We start from the raw sequence: 23020 nt of genomic DNA on the forward strand, positions 1-23020 counted from the left end.
GCGAGAGAGAGCGAGAGCGTGAGAGAGTGAAAGAGAGCGAGAGAGAGTGAAAGAGAGCGAGAGAGAGAGCGAGAGAGTGAGAGCGAGAGAGCGAGAGAGTGAGAGCGAGAGAGCGAGAGAGAGAGAGAGAGAGAGAGAGAGAGGGAGATTGTTTGTTTGGGTAAAGCGCATATCCAGAACCTCCCTTCTGCCAATCCCGCGTTTGCGTTTCTCGTTATTATAATGCAGTGATCACTTATAAGGCGCAGACATGCATGTACTGTACTTTGTGTCTCTTTACATGAAATGAAGACATCGAGCATCAGTCCGGTCATTCACATTTACTTATCTTTCTGGAAAATATCATAAAAGGTGCAGAATTTACAATGACAGCATATTACAGTCTCCTATGCTCAGGTTTTATTGTGTATCTTCTTCAAAAACAGGTGAAAGCCGTTCACAGAGCGTAGGACTATCTGCGGACGCTTCAGGGGCTCATTGTCTGGATCTGGACTCAGCGCAAATCTCTGTAACGTCAGAGCGAGGACGACTTTCAGCTCATTCAAGGCAAAGTTCTGTCCAATGCAGTTCCTGGGAAGTAGGATATAAAGGTTACACTCAATTCTATGTAATTACTCTATACATTATTTCCCCAGTCACATAGCACTGGTCAGTTACACAGCGTGCAGGCGGCCATTTTGTGTGCTCAGCCTGTGGTCATGACAGTGCAGCCTAGCGTTTCATTAGGAACAGATGTGGTATTACTTCAGTCTCGTCGCTGGTTACTACTACTAGTGATGTCAGAGGTCGCAGTTTCATGTGTGCGTATCTACCCAGCGTTGAGTTTCCGTAACCAGTACACTGCTACGTGCTTGAGACCCTCAAAGTGGAACATTCCCACCTCTAACGGGACAGTAGGGAGGTATGTTGTGTATGGTGTCGGGGGATGGGGGAATAACAAAAATGGCTTCCACCACTGTGTGTGTGTAGGTGTTTAAATATTGCGTAATACAGAACACTGATACATGAAAATAAATATATGTGCGGTTATGAAAATAGATAAAGGGTTGGAGAGCACTAATGTTTTGGGGTGTTCCTTGGTGGAGAGAGGCTGCGCAGCCATTTCCACTCGGCAGGAGAGAGTTTGCACATAAATACGCATTAAAGAACGTAGAAACATCTGCTGTTTTTCCCTGTAAAATTTACATTGGAATCTGCTGTTGTCCTAATGGTTATGCGATAAGATGGCCGCGACTTCATATAGCTACAGCGTTAAAGATATAAGGGCCTGATTCAGCACAGATCACAACAGTGTACGCAGATGGACGATTGTTGCGTACCGCTTCGCAGTGCACGCGCGTGACCAGTGAACTGCAATTGGATTGCGATCATGTAGAGCACAGAAAGCCATCGCAAAGTGAGTGACAGGCAGAGAGCGTTTGGGGGGCTGGTCAGAGAAACGCAGGTGTGCCTGTCTGTTTGAACGCCATTACAAGGGGCGTGCATAAATTAGCTACTGCGACGGCATACGCAGCTTGTGTACTCACTGCGTGCAGGAAGGTTAGCAATGTCTGATCTGCTGTAATTGTGAACGAGGGGCTGATGTTACTTGATGGTACCGATGTTTTCTTCTTCAGGATCCATAGGGGGTCCACAGGGCTGACCTTGGGGTATAGCTGGATCTGGATCCATGGGCACCACACAGTTAAAGCTTTAGCTCCCAGGATGCACTGGGTCCATCCTCCTCTATACCCCGCCCCAACCACAGGCACATCAGTTTCAGTTGGTGCCCAGCCGGAGTCGGGTCACCGTTTGCACAGGAGGGGAGTAGCAGCCCCTAAGCTTATATTTATGTTTTGAGTTTTTAGTTTTAGTTTTTAACTTTCAACACATCAGAGCGGCAGCGTCAGACTGTCCAGCGGACATCCACGCTGCCACTCCTACACCCCGCCGGCGCCGAAATGCCAGTACGATCTGGGGATCACGGCGGGACCCCAGAGTCTGTGCTAGCCGGGCTCTGGTGGATCCCTGAACTGCTGCTGGATCGACGGGGACCAGGTAAGAAACGTGGGTCGCCGCTTGCGGTGACACGCGTGTACAACATGCAGTCTGATGCCTGAAGTCTATGGGGACAGACCGGAGACGCTGGCAGTGGCGGCGGACTCCCCCTCTCCAGAGGCATGGCCCGTGCGTCCATTAGACCACCAGGGAAATATGGCGGTAAGCGGGAGCCGGCATCCCAGGGGTTAATGTCCAGCCAGGGGAGGCAGCCTTCCCTGTTTAGTGGCTCCTCCTCTCAGCTCAGCGCGCCTTTCCGCTTGGGTCTGGCGTCGCTTAGCTGCTCTCCTCTTAGGACACACCTCTAGTGAGTTCTCCGGCGGCCATCTTCACATGGCACAATGCAGATCTCTCAGGCAGCGTTCGGACCGGTCCCCCTGTGTACCTCTCCCCTGAGGACAGTGTACACAGCACTATAGCCCTCCCAGACACAGAATCTGGGCAGGGTGATTGTAGTGACGAGGTGCAGTGAGTTTTACTTTCTGTTCTGTATGTGACTTTTGCTAGTGCTGACTGTCTGTGCTTTATATCTCCTTACTGTCAGTCTATGACTATCCCTTTCCTTCTCCTACGGCCCTGGCAGGTGTGTGGGGGAAGGGCTTTTCTCTGATCTCACTTATATAAATTCATGTATTTGTGAGCTTGGTCACATACAGTTGCGTGCTACACGGTACCATACCTGTGGACCTCAGTGTTTCATGCTTGTGAGTGCGCCAGGAGTGAGCCACTGGACTTCCCAATAGTTTTGATATATATCTATCTATATATATTATTATAGTCAGTCGTGTCTGGCGAGGAAGTTGAGCGCTCCGCGATTCCCACTCTGCTGTCCTGCAGACGCTGCGTCACAGGGGTAAATAAGAAGGATTTATCGCAGGATGGGTTGTGTGGGAGGTGCCATCAGTTACCTGGTCCCTCTAACCCCCCAACTATGGGACAGGACCCTCCTTGGGTGGTGTTTTCTCAGGTGCTGGCATCCATGGCGGACTGTCTGGCGGTCCCGTCTGCTCTCCCCCATATGGGGTTACCCCAACCAGCCATCCTCCCATCACAGGGTATACTGCAATGATTGCAGTCTTCCCCTGGGCCTCAGACTGTTAGTCCATATACGGGGTTACCTATGTATATTCAGTCTCCTCCGGTGACTTAGCAGTCTGTCATTTCCTGTCAGGGACTCCCTCAGGCGGGTCAACCACCTTGGGTGGATGTGTTCTCTTGTTCAGTCCAGAGTTTGGCGGCCTCATCTTCAGCTTTTCAGACCATGCATCAGAGTGACAAGCCTCAGAAGGCATCTAAATGCCCTGTTATGTCATCCCAGTCTATGCAACTGTCAGACTCGGATGATGGGGAATTGGCTGAGGGATCTGACTCTGATTCCCCTGTCCGGGAAGTAGAAACTAAATCTGCCATTAAAGTGCCGGCATTGCTTAAGGCGGTGAGATCCATTCTTGATATAGAGGATGACGCTCCGGACCCTAAATCCAAATACCCAAATTTCAAACAGGTAAAAGTGACTTCAACTGTTTTTCCTCTATCTGACCAGCTGACTGATCATATGGCCTGGCAGTTGCCTAGTAAAAGGTTCCAGCCACAGAAACTGTTAGCGTCCAGTTATCCGTTTCCTGCAAGTCATTACAAAAAGTGAGAACCCCGCCTGTGGTGGATTCTCATGTTACTTGCTTAATCAAGAGTGCTACCTTGCCTATGCCTTCATCCCTAAAGGGTCCCACGGACAGGAAAGTGGAGACTTGTTTAAAATCAATCTATTCTCTCTCTGGAGCTGTGGCCCTTCCGTCCATGGCTATCTCTGGGGGGCTAAAGCCATTGAGAGCTGACCAATGTGCTGGAAGATACCTTTCCTGAGGAAGCTCCTGAGGTTCAGAGAGCTTTAGTGGGACAGATGAGGGATGCCGCTTCCTATATTGGTGAGGTGGCTTTGGATGCCAGTCTTCTGACTTCCAGAGTCTCGGCTGCAGCGGTGTCTGCTCGCCGATCTTTGTGGCTACATTCTTGGAGAGCGGATGCGGATTCCAAGAAGAGCCTGGAGGTCTTACCGCTTAATGGGGAGATATTGTTTGGCCTGGACCTTGACAAAATTGTAGATACCCTGGCAAAGTCTAAGTCTGCTTTTCTAACTTCGGCGGCTGCGCCTTCTAAGGCTAGGACCTCTGCTTTTTGGTCCTTTTGTACTCAGGGGAAGTCCAAGAGTCAGTCTTTCCCGAGGCAGTCGGCAACCGAGGCTGTCCCTAAACCAAAGAAGCAAGCCTGGAGCGCTAGACATGCTACTTCCATGCCGGAGGAAAAACCTTCAGCCTGATGGGACGGGCCTCTCTCTGGGGGATCTCAGAGTGGGAGGCCGACTTCTTCAATTCATCCAGTGCTGGTGCAACACCACCACAAATGCTTGGGTATGAGAAGTGGTCTCTCAAGGTTACACCCTTTCCTTTCATCACAGACCTCCCCACCAGTTCTTCTGCACGAGTCCTCCTCAGGATAAGACCAAGGCCTTGCAGATTCTGGGAGCCATAGAGTCCTTGCTGAAAGCAGGGGTCATTGTTCCCATCCAGTATTCTCAATGCGGCTTGGGTTACTACTCTACTCTGTTTCTGGTTTGGAAACCCAATGGATCTCATCAGCCTATCCTCAATCTAAAAGTCACTTAACAAGTTCATCTGAGCTCCCAAATTCAGGATGGAAACTTTGCATTCCATCACTCTGGCTATGGAACTTGGGGATTACATGGTCTCCCTGGATATCCAGGATGCCTACCTCCATGTTCCTATAGCACCTTCACACCAGCGGTATCTGCAGTTTGCTATATGTCAGCACCACTTACAGTTTCAGGTTCTGCCTTTTGGCCTCTCCAAGGGTATTCACCAAAATTATGGCTGTCATGGCTGCCCATCTGCGGAGCCAAGGTATACGGCTTCTGCTGTATCTCGACGACCTCCTATTGCAGGCAAGCTCTCCGGAGGTACTTCTACAACATCTACACCTGACTATCGCTTGTCTGTAAGCACACGGGTGGCTGATAAACTGGAAAAAGTCCTGCCTGATTCCGTCACAGAGGATGGTTCATTTGGGAGCCCTTCTGGATTCTCGTCAGCAAAGGATCTTTCTCACTCCAGAGTAGATTTCCTCCCTGTAACTATGGGTGCGCAGTTGCCTAAAGAGTTGCTGGGTGTCTGTTCACTCGGCAATGAGGGCTCTAGGGTTCATGGTGTCGGCGTTCGACATGGTGGAGTTTGCCCAGTTCCATTCCAGGCCCCTGCAGGGGCTGATTCTATCCAAATGGAATGGGTTACCACACCGGATCTGGACTCAGATGCTGGTGTTATCTCCAGAGGTGCGCCTGTCGCTAGGATGGTGGCTTCAGACATCTCATCTAACCAAGGGTCATCCCTTTTGGATCTCAGACTGGGTTCTGCTCACGACAGATGCCAGTCTCCGGGGTTGGGGTGCAGTGACAGGTCCCCTTTCACTTCAGGGCCGTTGGACTGCGGAAGAAGCTGTTCTCCTGAACAACATTCTGGCACTTCGGGCCGTGTACAGGGCCTTCCAGTTGTCAGGTCACGCTCTTCAAGGAAGGACCGTGCAGGTTCAGTCCGACAACCCACTATGGTGGCGTACATCAACCATCAAGGGGGCACTCGCAGTTGAGCAGCTATGACAGAGGTGTCACGCATCCTCTCTTGGGCAGAGTGCCACCTTCCGGCCATCTTGGCAGTCTTCATTTCAGGAGTCCTCAATTGGGAGGCAGACTTCCTCAGCCGTGACGACATGCATCCCGGGGAATGGTCGCTTCACCCAGAGTTGTTTTAACTACTCGTGGACAAGTGGGGACTGCTGGAGGTGTACCTCATGGCCTGTCATCAAAATCACAAGTTGCCGTGTATGGGTCCAGGACAAGAGATGCCGACGCAAGCCTGGTGGACACGCTGTTGGTGAAATGGACCTTCCAGTTGGCGTATCTATTCCCTCTGATAGCCCTACTTCCTCAGGACCTTCGGTAATTCAAACAGGACAGCGGCACGCTTCTGCTGGTGGCTCCAGCTTGGCCCAGACATCCTTGGTACTCCGATCTTCGGAGCCTCTCCATCGACGCGTCGTTACTTCTGCCTCAACGTCGGGACCTGTTGTCTCAAGGTCCCTGCCTTTACCCGGATTTGGGTCGTCTCTCTTTGATGGCATGGATCTTGAGACATCCATTTTAAGGTCCCGGGGTTTCTCCAGCTCAGTCATCAGCATGATTCTGCAGGCGCGCAAGCCTGCCTCCGCCAGAATTGACCACAGAGTGTGGCACACTTATTTTCAGTGGTGTAAGTCGAGAAACTACGATCCGCAGGTGTTTCGTGTTTCTAGGATTTTGGCATTCCTTCAGTCTGGTTTGGACCTAGGCTTACGCCTAACTTTCTATGAAAGTTCATGTGTCTGCACTATCTGTGTGGTTCCAGTGTAGGATAGCTCCACTGCCAGATATCCGCACCTTTTTCCAGGGCGTTCTAAGGATTCAGCCTCCCTTTGTTCCCACAGTGGTGCCTTGGAATTTGGCAGTAGTGCTTCGGGCCCTCCAGGGTCCTCCATTTGAACCGCTAGAGTTGGTGGAACTCAATTGGTTGACTGTTAAGACTATTTTTCTCCTGGCAATTGCTTTGGCCAGGAGGGTGTCAGAATTGGGGGTGTTTTCCTGTCATCCTCCTTTTCTGATATTTCACCAGGACAGGGTGCTTCTTCACACTCATCTGGGTTTCCTTCCTGAGGTGGTTTCTAAATTCCACATTAATCAGGAAATTGTTGTGCCGGCCTTTCAGTCACCTGACCTCTCGGCTGGTGAGGCCTCCTTGGATGTGGTCCGGGCTCTCCACATTTATGTTGACCGGACTAGTTCCATTCGGAAGTCGGATTCCTTATTCGTCCTCTTTGGATTTCACAAGAGGGGTTGGCATGCCAGCAAACAAACTGTGGCTAGATGGCTTTGTTTGGCTATTTCTGAGGCTTATACACAGGCGGGCCTGCCTGTTCCAGTCTCTGTTAAGGCTCACTCTACTTGGTCTGTAGGCCCCTCATGGGCAGCTAGATGTGGTGCCTCAGCTGTTCAGCTGTGTAAGGCGGCCACATGGTCTTCCATCCAGACCTTTATGAGGTTCTATTGTTTTGACACCTTTGCCTCTCAGGATACTTCCTTTGGGTGCCAGATTTTCCTTTCAGCACAGGAGCATGCTTGCCCTTAATTGGACTGCTTTGGGACATCCCCAAGGTCAACCCTGTGGACCCCCTATGGACCCTGAAGAAGAAAATCAGAGATATGGTAAGAACTTACTTTTGTTCTCTTTTTCTTTGAAGTCCATAGGGTCCACAGGGCGCCCGTCCTGACGCACCTAGCTTCATATGAGCGGTGTGGCTGGTCACCAGCTTTCCGTCTCCCATTTCTGTGAGTATGGTATCTTGTGTGTTCCAGTCTTCCTTCTCTCTGTTGTTCCTCCTCCGGCCTTGGCTGCTTACCAACTGAGGTGCCTGTGGCTCGGGGGCGGGGTATAGAGGAGGATGGACCCAGTGCATCCTGGGAGCAGCAAAGCTTTAACTCTGTGGTGCCTGTGGATCCAGATCCAGCTATACCCGAAGGCCAACCCTGTGGACCCTATGGACTTTGAAGAAAGAGAGATAACAAAGGTAAGTTCTTACCATATCTCTCATTTTCACATGTTGGCCTGCGATGGCATTGTGATTGCAATCATTAGCATATTTTTGCAGCAGACCTGTGTGCGAATCACAGCTGTGATCACATTAGCGATCCGCCAGACTTGGGGCATATCTATAATGGGTGCAGGGTGTGTGGTGTATATGGGCCCCCGGGTCCACCCTGCAGAGCCGTAACTAGACTTTTTGGTGCCCTGTGCCAAAAAGAGCATTGGCCCTCCCTAATTTTTCAAAGGGACATAATGCCCCCAAAAAAGAGGAATGGTCTCATGGGGAAGGGCCAGGGAAGAGATAGGGGAGGCCAGGAGATGCTGGGGATAAATAGGGACATAATATAGTGCACCTGAGAGAGGGCCATGGCCTCATGGGGAAGGGCCAGGGAAGAGATAGGGGAGGCCAGGAGATGCAGGGGATAAATAGGGACATAATATAGTGCACCTGAGAGAGGGCCATGGCCTCATGGGGAAGGGCCAGGGAAGAGATAGGGGAGGCCAGGAGATGCAGGGGATAAATAGGGACATAATATAGTACACCTGAGAGAGGGCCATGGCCTCATGGGGAAGGGCCAGGGAAGAGATAGGGGAAGCCAGGAGATGCTGGGGATAAATAGGGACATAATATAGTGCACCTGAGAGAGGGCCATGGCCTCATGGGGAAGGGCCAGGGAAGAGATAGGAGAGGCCAGGAGATGCTGGGGATAAATAGGGACATAATATAGTGCACCTGAGAGAGGGCCATGGCCTCATGGGGAAGGGCCGGGGAAGAGATAGGGGAGGCCAGGATATGCTGGGGATAAATAGGGACATAATATAGAGCACCTGAGAGAGGGCCATGGCCTCATGGGGAAGGGCCAGGGAAGAGATAGGGGAGGCCAGGAGATGCTGGGGATGAATAGGGACATTATATTGTGCACCTGAGAGAGGACCATGGCCTCATGGGGAAGGGCCAGGGAAGAGATAGGGGAGGTCAGGAGATGCTGGGGATAAATAGGGACATAATATAGTGCACCTGAGAGAGGGCCATGGCCTCATGGGGAAGGGCCGGGGAAGAGATAGGGGAGGCCAGGATATGCTGGGGATAAATAGGGACATAATATAGAGCACCTGAGAGAGGGCCATGGCCTCATGGGGAAGGGCCAGGGAAGAGATAGGGGAGGCCAGGAGATGCTGGGGATGAATAGGGACATTATATTGTGCACCTGAGAGAGGACCATGGCCTCATGGGGAAGGGCCCGGGAAGAGATAGGGGAGGTCAGGAGATGCTGGGGATAAATAGGGACATAATATAGTGCACCTGAAAGAGGGCCATGGCCTCATGGGGAAGGGCCAGGGAAGAGATAGGGGAGGCCAGGAGATGCTGGGGATAAATAGGGACATTATATTGTGCACCTGAGAGAGGGCCATGGCCTCATGGGGAAGGGCCAGGGAAGAGATAGGGGAGGCCAGGAGATGCTGGGGATGAATAGGGACATTATATTGTGCACCTGAGAGAGGACCATGGCCTCATGGGGAAGGGCCAGGGAAGAGATAGGGGAGGTCAGGAGATGCTGGGGATAAATAGGGACATAATATAGTGCACCTGAAAGAGGGCCATGGCCTCATGGGGAAGGGCCAGGGAAGAGATAGGGGAGGCCAGGAGATGCTGGGGATAAATAGGGACATTATATTGTGCACCTGAGAGAGGGCCATGGCCTCATGGGGAAGGGCCAGGGAAGAGATAGGGGAGGCCAGGAGATGCTGGGGATGAAATTAGAGGAAGCTACAAGTGAGAATGATAATGAACAGATATTGGACAGGCCCAAACAGCGCCCCCTGCCCTGTGGTGCCCTGTGCGATGGCACTGGCCGCACTACCCTAGCTACAGCCCTGCCATCCTGCACCCATATTATCTAAAACTTACCTTTCTGAGGTCCCACATCGGGTCTCTCAGCGCTGCTTAATACACCGGAAAATGGCTGCCGCGGCCATTTTCTGGCGTTTTGAGCATGAGCTGTGAGGAAATCGCCGGGGAAATGACACTCTAGTGCCCAATCTCTACTGATTCTGCGGTGGCCGTCCAGCTGCATCAGTCGGCCGCCGGGGTGAGAGGAGACGGGACCCGTGACGGGGGATGCACACGGGCCCCCTCCTCTCTAAAGACACCCCTGCGTCAGGCCCTAAGTGCATAAAAGCTAAAGCGGTCAATACACAATAAGCCAATCAGAAGGTGTGAGACAGTCATCGTCGATACACCAGCAGGCAGCACCCGCAACAGAGACGTCTTCTAAAATGTGTAACTAGAACTGGGATCATGTCTAAATGTGTCGCAATTGCGTGAAGCTGCCTTGCCGCCCGTGTCCATTCCTGCCCCTTCAGGCGTAAAGGTGTGCAAGTCAATGATACTGAAAATCTATATCTAGATTATATATAGTCATACTTGCTGACCTCCTTCCAGGAGGGAGCTGAATGTCTGTATACAACAGGGGGGGAGGGGGGAGTGTGGCTAGGTGATGACAACATATTGGGGGTGGGGCCAGGGGCGTGACCGCATGATCACATCATTGTGACCCCGCCCTCTCTTCACACTGCTGAGCTTAATGGTATTGTGAAGCAGGGGGCGGGGCCACGATTACGCGATTCAGCCCTGCTGCGGGAAGGGGGGGGGTCCAGGGGGGTGATGGAGGCCAGGAAATTTTCCTACTTTTCCAGGGGGCTGGGAACGCAACACAATATTCAGGAGACTAGGCATATATGTATTTACTGTACGCAGGTTTGGTCAAATAGCAGTGCAGAAATTCCCTACCCTCCAACATGACCCGTTCCATTAGGTACAAAACACTCTGCTCCTGGACTTACCACCTAATGTATGATTGCAGTCACCTGTGTTGAACTAGGTAATTGATGATACAGGTGTTTCAGCACAGGTGTATGCAATCATAAATTAAGAGGGAAGTACAGGAGCAGAACATTTTGTACCTAATGGAACGGGTCGTGTTGGAGGGTCTGGAATTCATATTTTCCAAGTAGATCCTGTGAGGCTAAATCATGTACAGTATATTAGTGCACAGCTTCACAAACTCGGTCCTCAGGACCCCCAACAGTGCATGTTTTCCAGGTCTCCTCACAGATTCACAAGTGAAATAATTAACTCAACTGTGGATCTTTTAAAATGTGTCAGTGAGTAATGAGTACACCTGTGCTCCTGCTGGGTGACCTGGGAAATGTGTCAGTGAGTAATGAGTACACCTGTGCTCCTGCTGGGTGACCTGGGAAATGTGTCAGTGAGTAATGAGTACACCTGTGCTCCTGCTGGGTGACCTGGGAAATGTGTCAGTGAGTAATGACTACACCTGTGCTCCTGCTGGGTGACCTGAGAAATGTGTCAGTGAGTAATGATTACACCTGTGCACCTGCTGGGTGACCTGGAAAATGTCAGTGAGTAATGACTACAGCTATGCTCCTGCTGGGTGACCTGGGAAATGTGTCAGTGAGTAATGATTACACCTGTGCACCTGCTGGGTGACCTGGAAAATGTCAGTGAGTAATGACTACAGCTGTGCTCCTGCTGGGTGACCTGGGAAATGTGTCAGTGAGTAATGAGTACACCTGTGCTCCTGCTGGGTGACCTGGGAAATGTGTCAGTGAGTAATGAGTACAGCTGTGCACCTGCTGGGTGACCTGGGATGTGTCAGTGAGTAATGAGTACACCTGTGCTCCTGCTGGGTGACCTGGGAAATGTGTCAGTGAGTAATGATTACACCTGTGCACCTGCTGGGTGACCTGGAAAATGTTAGTGAGTAATGACTACACCTGTGCTCCTGCTGGGTGACCTGGGAAATGTGTCAGTGAGTAATGAGTACACCTGTGCTCCTGCTGGGTGACCTGGGAAATGTGTCAGTGAGTAATGACTACACCTGTGCTCCTGCTGGGTGACCTGGGAAATGTGTCAGTGAGTAATGACTACACCTGTGCTCCTGCTGGGTGACCTGGGAAATGTGTCGGTGAGTAATGAGTACACCTGTGCACCTGCTGGGTGACCTGGGAAATGTGACAGTGAGTAATGACTACACCTGTGCACCTCCAGGGTTACCTGGGAAATGTGTCAGTGAGTAAAGAATACACCTGTGCACCTACTGGGTGACCTGGGAAATGTGTCAGTGAGTAATGACTACACCTGTGCACCTCCAGGGTTACCTGGGAAATGTGTCAGTGAGTAAAGAATACACCTGTGCACCTGCTAGGTGACCTGGAAAATGTGACCTGTGAGGAGTCCTGAGGACTGGGTTTGAGAACCACTGTATTAGTGCAATAACAGCATAGTATAATATAATAAAAATGGTTGGTAATAGTCTGCAGGTGGTTACATTTTGATGTGACAATTACACATTACTGTGTAATATGAAATCAACATTGTTGATGTAACTGGCTGTGTAATTAGACAACTACTCTTCTAAAGTGTCACTTATGGTCCCCATCCCAGATTATAATCTCCAAGTACTGTTATTTAATAGCTGCTTTGACAGCTGAATTATCCTGGCCTTTGGTTGTAGTGTAGTGTAGGTTACATGAAGACACAACCACTGGCGTATTAAGAGAGGAGGGGACCAGTGTTCATTCCCTGTCCGGGGCCCCCTCCTCTCTCCCCGGCGGCCAGCAGCATACTGACGCGTTTGACCGCAGAATCAGTAGGCTCTGGACATTAGAGTGTGCCCAGGGTCTACTGCATCCGCAAATTTATGGAAAAATGGCTGTGGTGGCCAATGAAGGACCTTGGAGAGGTAAGGCATGGATAATATGGGTGCTGGGTATGCGATGCAAGCACACCCTGCACCCATCATAGATACGCCTCTGGCCACAACATTTATTTTCTGGCAGATAATGAGATGTGGGGTAAAGTTACTATGTGGTGCCCGTATCTGGCAGGTAATGAGCTGTGGGGTAAAGTTACTATGTGGTGCCCGTATCTGGCAGGTAATGAGCTGTGGGGTAAAGTTACTATGTGATGCCCGTATCTGGTAGGTAATAAGCTGTGGGGTAAAGTTACTACGTGGTTCTCCGTATCTGGCAGGTAATGAGCTGTGGGGTAAAGTTACTATGTGATGCCCGTATCTGGCAGGTAATGAGCTGTGGGGTAAAGTTACTATGTGATGCCCGTATCTGGTAGGTAATAAGCTGTGGGGTAAAGTTACTACGTGGTTCTCCGTATCTGGCAGGTAATGAGCTGTGGGGTAAAGTTACTATGTGGTGCCCGTATCTGGCAGGTAATGAGTGTGGGGTAAAGTTACTATGTGGTGCCCGTATCTGGCAGGTAATGAGCTGTGGGGTAGAGTTACTATGTGATGCCCATATCTGGCAGGTAATGAGCTGTGGGGTAAAGTTACTATGTGGTGCCTATACCTGGGAGGTAATTAGCTGTGGGGTAAAGTTACTATGTGATGCCCGTATCTGGTAGGTAATGAGCTGTGGGGTAAAGTTACTATGTGGTGCCCATATCTGGGAGGTAATGAGCTGTGGGGTAAAGTTACTATGTGATGCCCGTATCTGGCAGGTAATGAGTGTGGGGTAAAGTTACTATGTGATGCCCGTATCTGGCAGGTAATGAGTGTGGGGTAAAGTTACTATGTGATGCCCGTATCTGGCAGGTAATGAGCTGTGGGGTAAAGTTACTATGTGGTGCCCGAATCTGGCAGGTAATGAGCTGTGGGGTAAAGTTACTATGTGGTGCCCGTATCTGGCAGGTAATGAGCTGTGGGGTAAAGTTACTGTGTGGTGCACGTATCTGGCAGGTAATGAGCTGTGGGGTAAAGTTACTATGTGATGCCCGTATCTGGCAGGTAATGAGTGTGGGGTAAAGTTACTATGTGGTGCCCGTATCTGGCAGGTAATGAGCTGTGGGGTAAGGTTACTGTGTGATGCCCATATCTGGCAGGTAATGAGCTGTGGGGTAAAGTTACTATGTGGTGCCCGTATCTGGCAGGTAATGAGCTGTGGGGTAAAGTTACTGTGTGGTGCCCGTATCTGGCAGGTAATGAGCTGTGGGGTAAAGTTACTTTGTGATGCCCGTATCTGGCAGGTAATGAGCTGTGGGGTAGAGTTACTATGTGATGCCCGCATCTGGCAGGTAATGAGCTGTGGGGTAAAGTTACTATGTGGTGCCCGTATCTGGCAGGTAATGAGCTGTGGGGTAAGGTTACTGTGTGATGCCCATATCTGGTAGGTAATGAGCTGTGGGGTAAAGTTACTATGTGGTGCCCGTATCTGGCAGGTAATGAGCTGTGGGGTAAAGTTACTGTGTGGTGCCCGTATCTGGCAGGTAATGAGCTGTGGGGTAAAGTTACTGTGTGATGCCCGTATCAGGCAGGTAATGAGCTGTGGGGTAGAGTTACTATGTGGTGTCCGTATCTGGCAGGTAATGAGCTGTGGGGTAAAGTTACTGTGTGATGCCCGTATCTGGCAAGTAATGAGCTGTGGGGTAAAGTTACTATGTGGTGCCCGTATTTGGCAGGTAATGAGCTGTGGGGTAAAGTTACTATGTGATGCCCGTATCTGGCAGGTAATGAGCTGTGGGGTAAAGTTACTATGTGGTGCCCAAATCTGGCAGTTAATGAGCTGTGGGGTAAGGTTACTGTGTGATGCCCATATCTGGTAGGTAATGAGCTGTGGGGTAAAGTTACTATGTGGTGCCCGTATCTGGCAGTTAATGAGCTGTGGGGTAAAGTTACTATGTGGTGCCCGTAACTGACAGGTAATGAGCTGTGGGGTAAAGTTACTATGTGATGCCCGTATCTGGCAGGTAATGAGCTGTGGGGTAAAGTTACTATGTGATACCCGTATCTGGCAGGTAATGAGCTGTGGGGTAAGGTTACTGTGTGATGCCCATATCTGGTAGGTAATGAGCTGTGGGGTAAAGTTACTATGTGGTGCCCGTATCTGGCAGGTAATGAGCTGTGGGGTAAAGTTACTATGTGATACCCGTATCTGTGGAGAGTAGCTGTGTAGTAGGAGTTAAACCTGGATATGGCTGAGAAGGGAAGGAAGGTGTAGGCGTGTCTCACAGGTAATGGAATAAGTGCCTATATAATAACACATATGTAGGAGAGTAGCTGTGTAGAAGGAGTTATACCTGGATCCGGCTGAGAAGGGAAGGAAGGAGTAGGCATGTCTCACAGGTAATGGAATAAGTGCCTATATAATAACACATGTTGGAGAGTAGCTGTGTAGAAGGAGTTATATCTGGATCCAGCTGAGAAGGGAAGGAAGGTGTAGGCATGTCTCACAGGTAATGGAATAAGTGCCTATATAATAACACATATGTTGGAGAGTAGCTGTGTAGAAGGAGTTATATCTGGATCCGGCTGAGAAGGGAAGGAAGCTGTAGGGGTGTCTCACAGGTAATGGAATAAGTGCCTATATAATAACACACAGGTTGGAGAGTAGCTGTGTAGAAGGAGTTATACCTGGATCTGGCTGAGAAGGGAAGGAAGGTGTAGGTGTGTCTCACAGGTAATGGAATAAGTGCCTATATAATAACACATATGTTGGAGAGTAGCTGTGTAGAAGGAATTATACCTGGATCCGGCTGAGAAGGGAAGGAAGGTGTAGGCATGTCTCACAGGTAATGGAATAAGTGCCTATATAACAACACATATGTTGGAGAGTAGCTGTGTAGAAGGAATTATACCTGGATCCGGCTAAGAAGGGAAGGAAGGTGTAGGCCTGTCTCACAGGTAATGGAATAAGTGCCTATATAATAACACATATGTAGGAGAGTAGCTGTGTAGAAGGAGTTATATCTGGATCCGGCTGAGAAGGGAAGGAAGGTGTAGGCGTATCTCACAGGTAATGGAATAAGTGCCTATATAATAACACATATGTAAGAGAGTAGCTGTGTAGAAGGAGTTATACCTGGATCCGGCTGAGAAGGGAAGGAAGGTGTAGGCATGTCTCACAGGTAATGGAATAAGTGCCTATATAATAACACACATGTTGGAGAGTAGCTGTGTAGAAGGAGTTATACCTGGATCCGGCTGAGAAGGGAAGGAAGGTGTAGGTGTGTCTCACAGGTAATGGAATAAGTGCCTATATAATAACACATATGTTGGAGAGTAGCTGTGTAGAAGGAGTTATACCTGGATCTGGCTGAGAAGGGAAGGAAGGTATAGGCATGTCTCATAGGTAATGGAATAAGTGCCTATATAACAACACATATGTTGGAGAGTAGCTGTGTAGAAGGTGTTATACCTGGATCCGGCTGAGAAGGGAAGGAAGGTGTAGGCATGTCTCACAGGTAATGGAATAAGTGCCTATATAATAACACATATGTAGGAGAGTAGCTGTGTAGAAGGAGTTATACCTGGATCCGGCTGAGAAGGGAAGGAAGGTGTAGGCATGTCTCACAGGTAATGGAATAATTGCCTATATAATAACACATATGTTGGAGAGTAGCTGTGTAGAAGGAGTTATACCTGGATCCGGCTGAGAAGGGAAGGAAGGTGTAGGCATGTCTCACAGGTAATGGAATAAGTGCCTATATAATAACACATATGTTGGAGAGTTGCTGTGTAGAAGGAGTTATACCTGGATCCGGCAGAGAAGGGAAGGAAGGTGTAGGCCTGTCTCACAGGTAATGGAATAAGTGCCTATATAATAACACATATGTTGGAGAGTAGCTGTGTAGAAGGAGTTATACCTGGATCCGGCTGAGAAGGAAAGGAAGGTGTAGGCATGTCTCACAGGTAAAGGAATTAGTGCCTATATAATAACACATATGTTGGAGAGTAGCTGTGTAGAAGGAGTTATACCTGGATCCGGCTGAGAAGGGAAGGAAGGTGTAGGCATGTCTCACAGGTAATGGAATAAGTGCCTATATAATAACACATATGTTGGAGAGTAGCTGTGTAGAAGGAATTATACCTGGATCCGGCTGAGAAGGGAAGGAAGGTGTAGGCCTGTCTCACAAGTAATGGAATAAGTGCCTATATAATAACACATATGTAGGAGAGTAGCTGTGTAGAAGGAGTTATATCTGGATCCGGCTGAGAAGGGAAGGAAGGTGTAGGCCTGTCTCACAGGTAATGGAATAAGTGCCTATATAATAACACATATGTTGGAGAGTAGCTGTGTAGAAGGTGTTATACCTGGATCTGGCTGAGAAGGGAAGGAAGGTGTAGGCATGTCTCACAGGTAATGGAATAAGTGCCTATATAATAACACATAAGTTGGAGAGTAGCTGTGTAGAAGGAGTTATACCTGGATCCGGCTGAGAAGGGAAGGATGGTGTAGGTGTGTCTCACAGGTAATGGAATAAGTGCCTATATAATAACACATATGTTGGAGAGTAGCTGTGTAGAAGGAGTTATACCTGGATCTGGCTGAGAAGAGAAGGAAGGTGTAGGCATGTCTCACAGGTAATGGAATAAGTGCCTATATAATAACACACATGTTGGAGAGAAGCTGTGTAGAAGGAGTTATACCTGGATCCGGCTGAGAAGGGAAGGAAGGTGTAGGCATGTCTCACAGGTAATGGAATAAGTGCCTATATAATAACACATATGTTGGAGAGTTGCTGTGTAGAAGGAGTTATACCTGGATCCGGCAGAGAAGGGAAGGAAGGTGTAGGCGTGTCTCACAGGTAATGGAATAAGTGCCTATATAATAACACATATGTAGGAGAGTAGCTGTGTAGAAGGAGTTATACCTGGATCTGGCTGAGAAGGGAAGGAAGGTGTAGGCATGTCTCACAGGTAATGGAATAAGTGCCTATATAATAACACATATGTTGGAGAGTAGCTGTGTAGAAGGTGTTATACCTGGATCCAGCTGAGAAGGGAAGGAAGGTGTAGGCATGTCTCACAGGTAATGGAATAAGTGCCTATATAATAACACACATGTTGGAGAGTAGCTGTGTAGAAGGAGTTATACCTGGATCCGGCTGAGAAGGGAAGGAAGGTGTAGGCATGTCTCACAGGTAATGGAATAAGTGCCTATTTAATAACACATATGTTGGAGAGTAGCTGTGTAGAAGAGTTATACCTGGATCCGGCTGAGACGGGAAGGAAGGTGTAGGCATGTCTCACAGGTAATGGAATTAGTGCCTATATAATAACATATGTTGGAGAGTAGCTGTGTAGAAGGAGTTATACCTGGATCCGGCTGAGAAGGGAAGGAAGCTGTAGGTGTGTCTCACAGGTAATGGAATAAGTGCCTATATAATAACACACAGGTTGGAGAGTAGCTGAGTAGAAGGTATTATACCTGGATCCGGCTGAGAAGGGAAGGAAGCTGTAGGTGTGTCTCACAGGTAAAGGAATAAGTACCTATATAATAACACATATGTTGGAGATTAGCTGTGTAGAAGGAGTTATACCTGGATCTGGCTGAGAAGGGAAGGAAGCTGTAGGGGTGTCTCACAGGTAATGGAATAAGTGCCTATATAATAACACACATGTAGGAGAGTAGCTGTGTAGAAGGTGTTATACCTGGATCCGGCAGAGAAGGGAAGGAAGGTGTAGGCATGTCTCACAGGTAATGGAATAAGTGCCTATATAATAACACACATGTTGGAGATTAGCTGTGTAGAAGGAGTTATACCTGGATCTGGCTGAGAAGGGAAGGATGGTGTAGGCATGTCTCACAGGTAATGGAATAAGTGCCTATATAATAACACATATGTTGGAGAGTAGCTGTGTAGAAGGCGTTATACCTGGATCCGGCTGAGAAGGGAAGGAAGGTGTAGGCATGTCTCACTGGTAATGGAATAAGTGCCTATATAATAACACATATGTTGGAGAGTAGCTGTGTAGAAGGAGTTATACCTGGATCTGGCTGAGAAGGGAAGGAAGGTGTAGGTGTGTCTCACAGGTAATGGAATAAGTGCCTATATAATAACACACATGTAGGAGAGTAGCTGTGTAGAAGGTGTTATACCTGGATCCGGCAGAGAAGGGAAGGAAGGTGTAGGCATGTCTCACAGGTAATGGAATAAGTGCCTATATAATAACATACATGTAGGAGAGTAGCTGTGTAGATGGAGTTATACCTGGATCCGGCTGAGAAGGGAAGGAAGGTGTAGGAGTGTGTCACTGGTAATGGAGTAAGTGCCTATATAATAACACATATGTTGGAGAGTAGCTGTGTAGAAGGTGTTATACCTGGATCCGGCTGAGAAGGGAAGGAAGGTGTAGGCATGTCTCACAGGTACTGGAATAAGTGCCTATATAATAACACATATGTAGGAGAGTAGCTGTGTAGAAGGTGTTATACCTGGATCCGGCTGAGAAGGGAAGGAAGGTGTAGGCCTGTCTCACAGGTAATGGAATAAGTGCCTATATAATAACACATATGTTGGAGAGTAGCTGTGTAGAAGGAGTTATACCTGGATCCGGCTGAGAAGGGAAGGAAGGTGTAGGCATGTCTCACAGGTAATGGAATAAGTGCCTATTTAATAACACATATGTTGGAGAGTAGCTGTGTAGAAGAGTTATACCTGGATCCGGCTGAGAAGGGAAGGAAGGTGTAGGCATGTCTCACAGGTAATGGAATTAGTGCCTATATAATAACATATGTTGGAGAGTAGCTGTGTAGAAGGAGTTATACCTGGATCCGGCTGAGAAGGGAAGGAAGCTGTAGGCATGTCTCACTCTAAATGGAATAAGTGCCTATATAATAACATACAGGTTGGAGAGTAGTTGAGTAGAAGGTATTATACCTGGATCCTGTTGAGAAGGGAAGGAAGCTGTAGGTGTGTCTCACAGGTAATGGAATAAGTGCCTATATAATAACACACATGTTGGAGATTAGCTGTGTTGAAGGAGTTATACCTGGATCTGGCTGAGAAGGGAAGGAAGGTGTAGGCGTATCTCACAGGTAATGGAATAAGTGCCTATATAATAACACATATGTAAGAGAGTAGCTGTGTAGAAGGAGTTATACCTGGATCCGCTGAGAAGGGAAGGAAGGTGTAGGCATGTCTCACAGGTAATGGAATAAGTGCCTATATAATAACACACATGTTGGAGAGTAGCTGTGTAGAAGGAGTTATACCTGGATCCGGCTGAGAAGGGAAGGAAGGTGTAGGTGTGTCTCACAGGTAATGGAATAAGTGCCTATATAATAACACACATGTTGGAGAGTAGCTGTGTAGAATGACTTATACCTGGATCCGGCTAAGAAGGGAAGGAAGGTATAGGCGTGTCTCACAGGTAATGGAATAAGTGCCTATATAACAACACATATGTTGGAGAGTAGCTGTGTAGAAGGTGTTATACCTGGATCCGGCTGAGAAGGGAAGGAAGGTGTAGGCATGTCTCACAGGTAATGGAATAAGTGCCTATATAATAACACATATGTAGGAGAGTAGCTGTGTAGAAGGAGTTATACCTGGATCCGGCTGAGAAGGGAAGGAAGGTGTAGGCATGTCTCACAGGTAATGGAATAATTGCCTATATAATAACACATATGTTGGAGAGTAGCTGTGTAGAAGGAGTTATACCTGGATCCGGCTGAGAAGGGAAGGAAGGTGTAGGCATGTCTCACAGGTAATGGAATAAGTGCCTATATAATAACACATATGTTGGAGAGTTGCTGTGTAGAAGGAGTTATACCTGGATCCGGCAGAGAAGGGAAGGAAGGTGTAGGCCTGTCTCACAGGTAATGGAATAAGTGCCTATATAATAACACATATGTTGGAGAGTAGCTGTGTAGAAGGAGTTATACCTGGATCCGGCTGAGAAGGGAAGGAAGGTGTAGGCATGTCTCACAGTTAATGGAATTAGTGCCTATATAATAACACATATGTTGGAGAGTAGCTGTGTAGAAGGAGTTATACCTGGATCCGGCTGAGAAGGGAAGTAAGGTGTAGGCATGTCTCACAGGTAATGGAATAAGTGCCTATATAATAACACATATGTTGGAGAGTAGCTGTGTAGAAGGAATTATACCTGGATCCGGCTGAGAAGGGAAGGAAGGTGTAGGCCTGTCTCACAGGTAATGGAATAAGTGCCTATATAATAACACATATGTAGGAGAGTAGCTGTGTAGAAGGAGTTATATCTGGATCCGGCTGAGAAGGGAAGGAAGGTGTAGGCCTGTCTCACAGGTAATGGAATAAGTGCCTATATAATAACACATATGTTGGAGAGTAGCTGTGTAGAAGGTGTTATACCTGGATCTGGCTGAGAAGGGAAGGAAGGTGTTGGCATGTCTCACAGGTAATGGAATAAGTGCCTATATAATAACACATAAGTTGGAGAGTAGCTGTGTAGAAGGAGTTATACCTGGATCCGGCTGAGAAGGGAAGGATGGTGTAGGTGTGTCTCACAGGTAATGGAATAAGTGCCTATATAATAACACATATGTTGGAGAGTAGCTGTGTAGAAGGAGTTATACCTGGATCTGGCTGAGAAGAGAAGGAAGGTGTAGGCATGTCTCACAGGTAATGGAATAAGTGCCTATATAATAACACACATGTTGGAGAGAAGCTGTGTAGAAGGAGTTATACCTGGATCCGGCTGAGAAGGGAAGGAAGGTGTAGGCATGTCTCACAGGTAATGGAATAAGTGCCTATATAATAACACATATGTTGGAGAGTTGCTGTGTAGAAGGAGTTATACCTGGATCCGGCAGAGAAGGGAAGGAAGGTGTAGGCGTGTCTCACAGGTAATGGAATAAGTGCCTATATAATAACACATATGTAGGAGAGTAGCTGTGTAGAAGGAGTTATACCTGGATCTGGCTGAGAAGGGAAGGAAGGTGTAGGCATGTCTCACAGGTAATGGAATAAGTGCCTATATAATAACACATATGTTGGAGAGTAGCTGTGTAGAAGGTGTTATACCTGGATCCGGCTGAGAAGGGAAGGAAGGTGTAGGCATGTCTCAAAGGTAATGGAATAAGTGCCTATATAATAACACACATGTTGGAGAGTAGCTGTGTAGAAGGAGTTATACCTGGATCCGGCTGAGACGGGAAGGAAGGTGTAGGCATGTCTCACAGGTAATGGAATTAGTGCCTATATAATAACATATGTTGGAGAGTAGCTGTGTAGAAGGAGTTATACCTGGATCCGGCTGAGAAGGGAAGGAAGGTGTAGGCATGTCTCACTCGTAATGGAATAAGTGCCTATATAATAACACACAGGTTGGAGAGTAGCTGAGTAGAAGGTATTATACCTGGATCCGGCTGAGAAGGGAAGGAAGCTGTAGGTGTGTCTCACAGGTAATGGAATAAGTGTCTATATAATAACACATGTTGGAGAGTAGCTGTGTAGAAGGAGTTATACCTGGATCCGGCTGAGAAGGGAAGGAAGGTGTAGGCATGTATCACAGGTAAAGGAATAAGTACCTATATAATAACACATATGTTGGAGATTAGCTGTGTAGAAGGAGTTATACCTGGATCTGGCTGAGAAGGGAAGGAAGCTGTAGGGGTGTCTCACAGGTAATGGAATAAGTGCCTATATAATAACACACATGTTGGAGATTAGCTGTGTAGAAGGAGTTATACCTGGATCTGGCTGAGAAGGGAAGGAAGGTGTAGGCGTGTCTCACAGGTAATGGAATAAGTACTTATATAATAACACATATGTTGGAGAGTAGCTGTGTAGAAGGAGTTATACCTGGATCCGGCTGAGAAGGGAAGGAAGGTGTAGGTGTATCTCACAGGTAACGGAATAAGTGCCTATATAATAACACATATGTTGGAGAGTAGCTGTGTAGAAGGAGTTATACCTGGATCCGGCTGAGAAGGGAAGGAAGGTGTAGGCATGTCTCACAGGTAATGGAATAAGTGCCTATATAATAACACATATGTTGGAGATTAGCTGTGTAGAAGGAGCTATACCTGGATCTGGCTGAGAAGGGAAGGATGGTGTAGGCATGTCTCACAGGTAATGGAATAAGTGCCTATATAATAACACATATGTTGGAGAGTAGCTGTGTAGAAGGAGTTATACCTGGATCTGGATGAGAAGGGAAGGAAGGTGTAGGCATGTCTCACAGGTAATGGAATAAGTGCCTATATAATAACACATATGTTGGAGAGTAGCTGTGTAGAAGGAGTTATACCTGGATCTGGCTGAGAAGGGAAGGATGGTGTAGGCATGTCTCACAGGTAATGGAATAAGTGCCTATATAATAACACATATGTTGGAGAGTAGCCGTGTAGAAGGAGTTATACCTGGATCCGGCTGAGAAGGGAAGGAAGGTGTAGGCATGTCTCACAGGTAATGGAATAAGTGCCTATATAATAACACATATGTTGGAGAGTAGCTGTGTAGAAGGAGTTATACCTGGATCTGGATGAGAAGGGAA

The 23020-nt window shown here is 48.1% G+C and overlaps 1 protein-coding gene across 1 annotated transcript in view; it reads right to left on the bottom strand.

Moving 5' to 3' along the window:
- Nucleotides 1-392: 392 nt before the first annotated feature.
- The window catches only part of LOC148474689 (cytochrome P450 4B1-like), a 291441-nt gene continuing 268813 nt past the window's right edge, over nt 393-23020 (bottom strand). Inside the window, exon 12 of the mRNA XM_088458237.1 lies at nt 393-570. Coding sequence (XP_088314363.1) covers nt 393-570 — 178 coding nt within the window. The remainder of the gene's footprint in view (nt 571-23020) is intronic.

Source organism: Taudactylus pleione, unplaced genomic scaffold (genome assembly GCF_031769625.1).
Source record: "Taudactylus pleione unplaced genomic scaffold, aTauple2 ptg000819l, whole genome shotgun sequence".
In the NCBI taxonomy this organism is placed as follows: domain Eukaryota; kingdom Metazoa; phylum Chordata; class Amphibia; order Anura; family Myobatrachidae; genus Taudactylus; species Taudactylus pleione.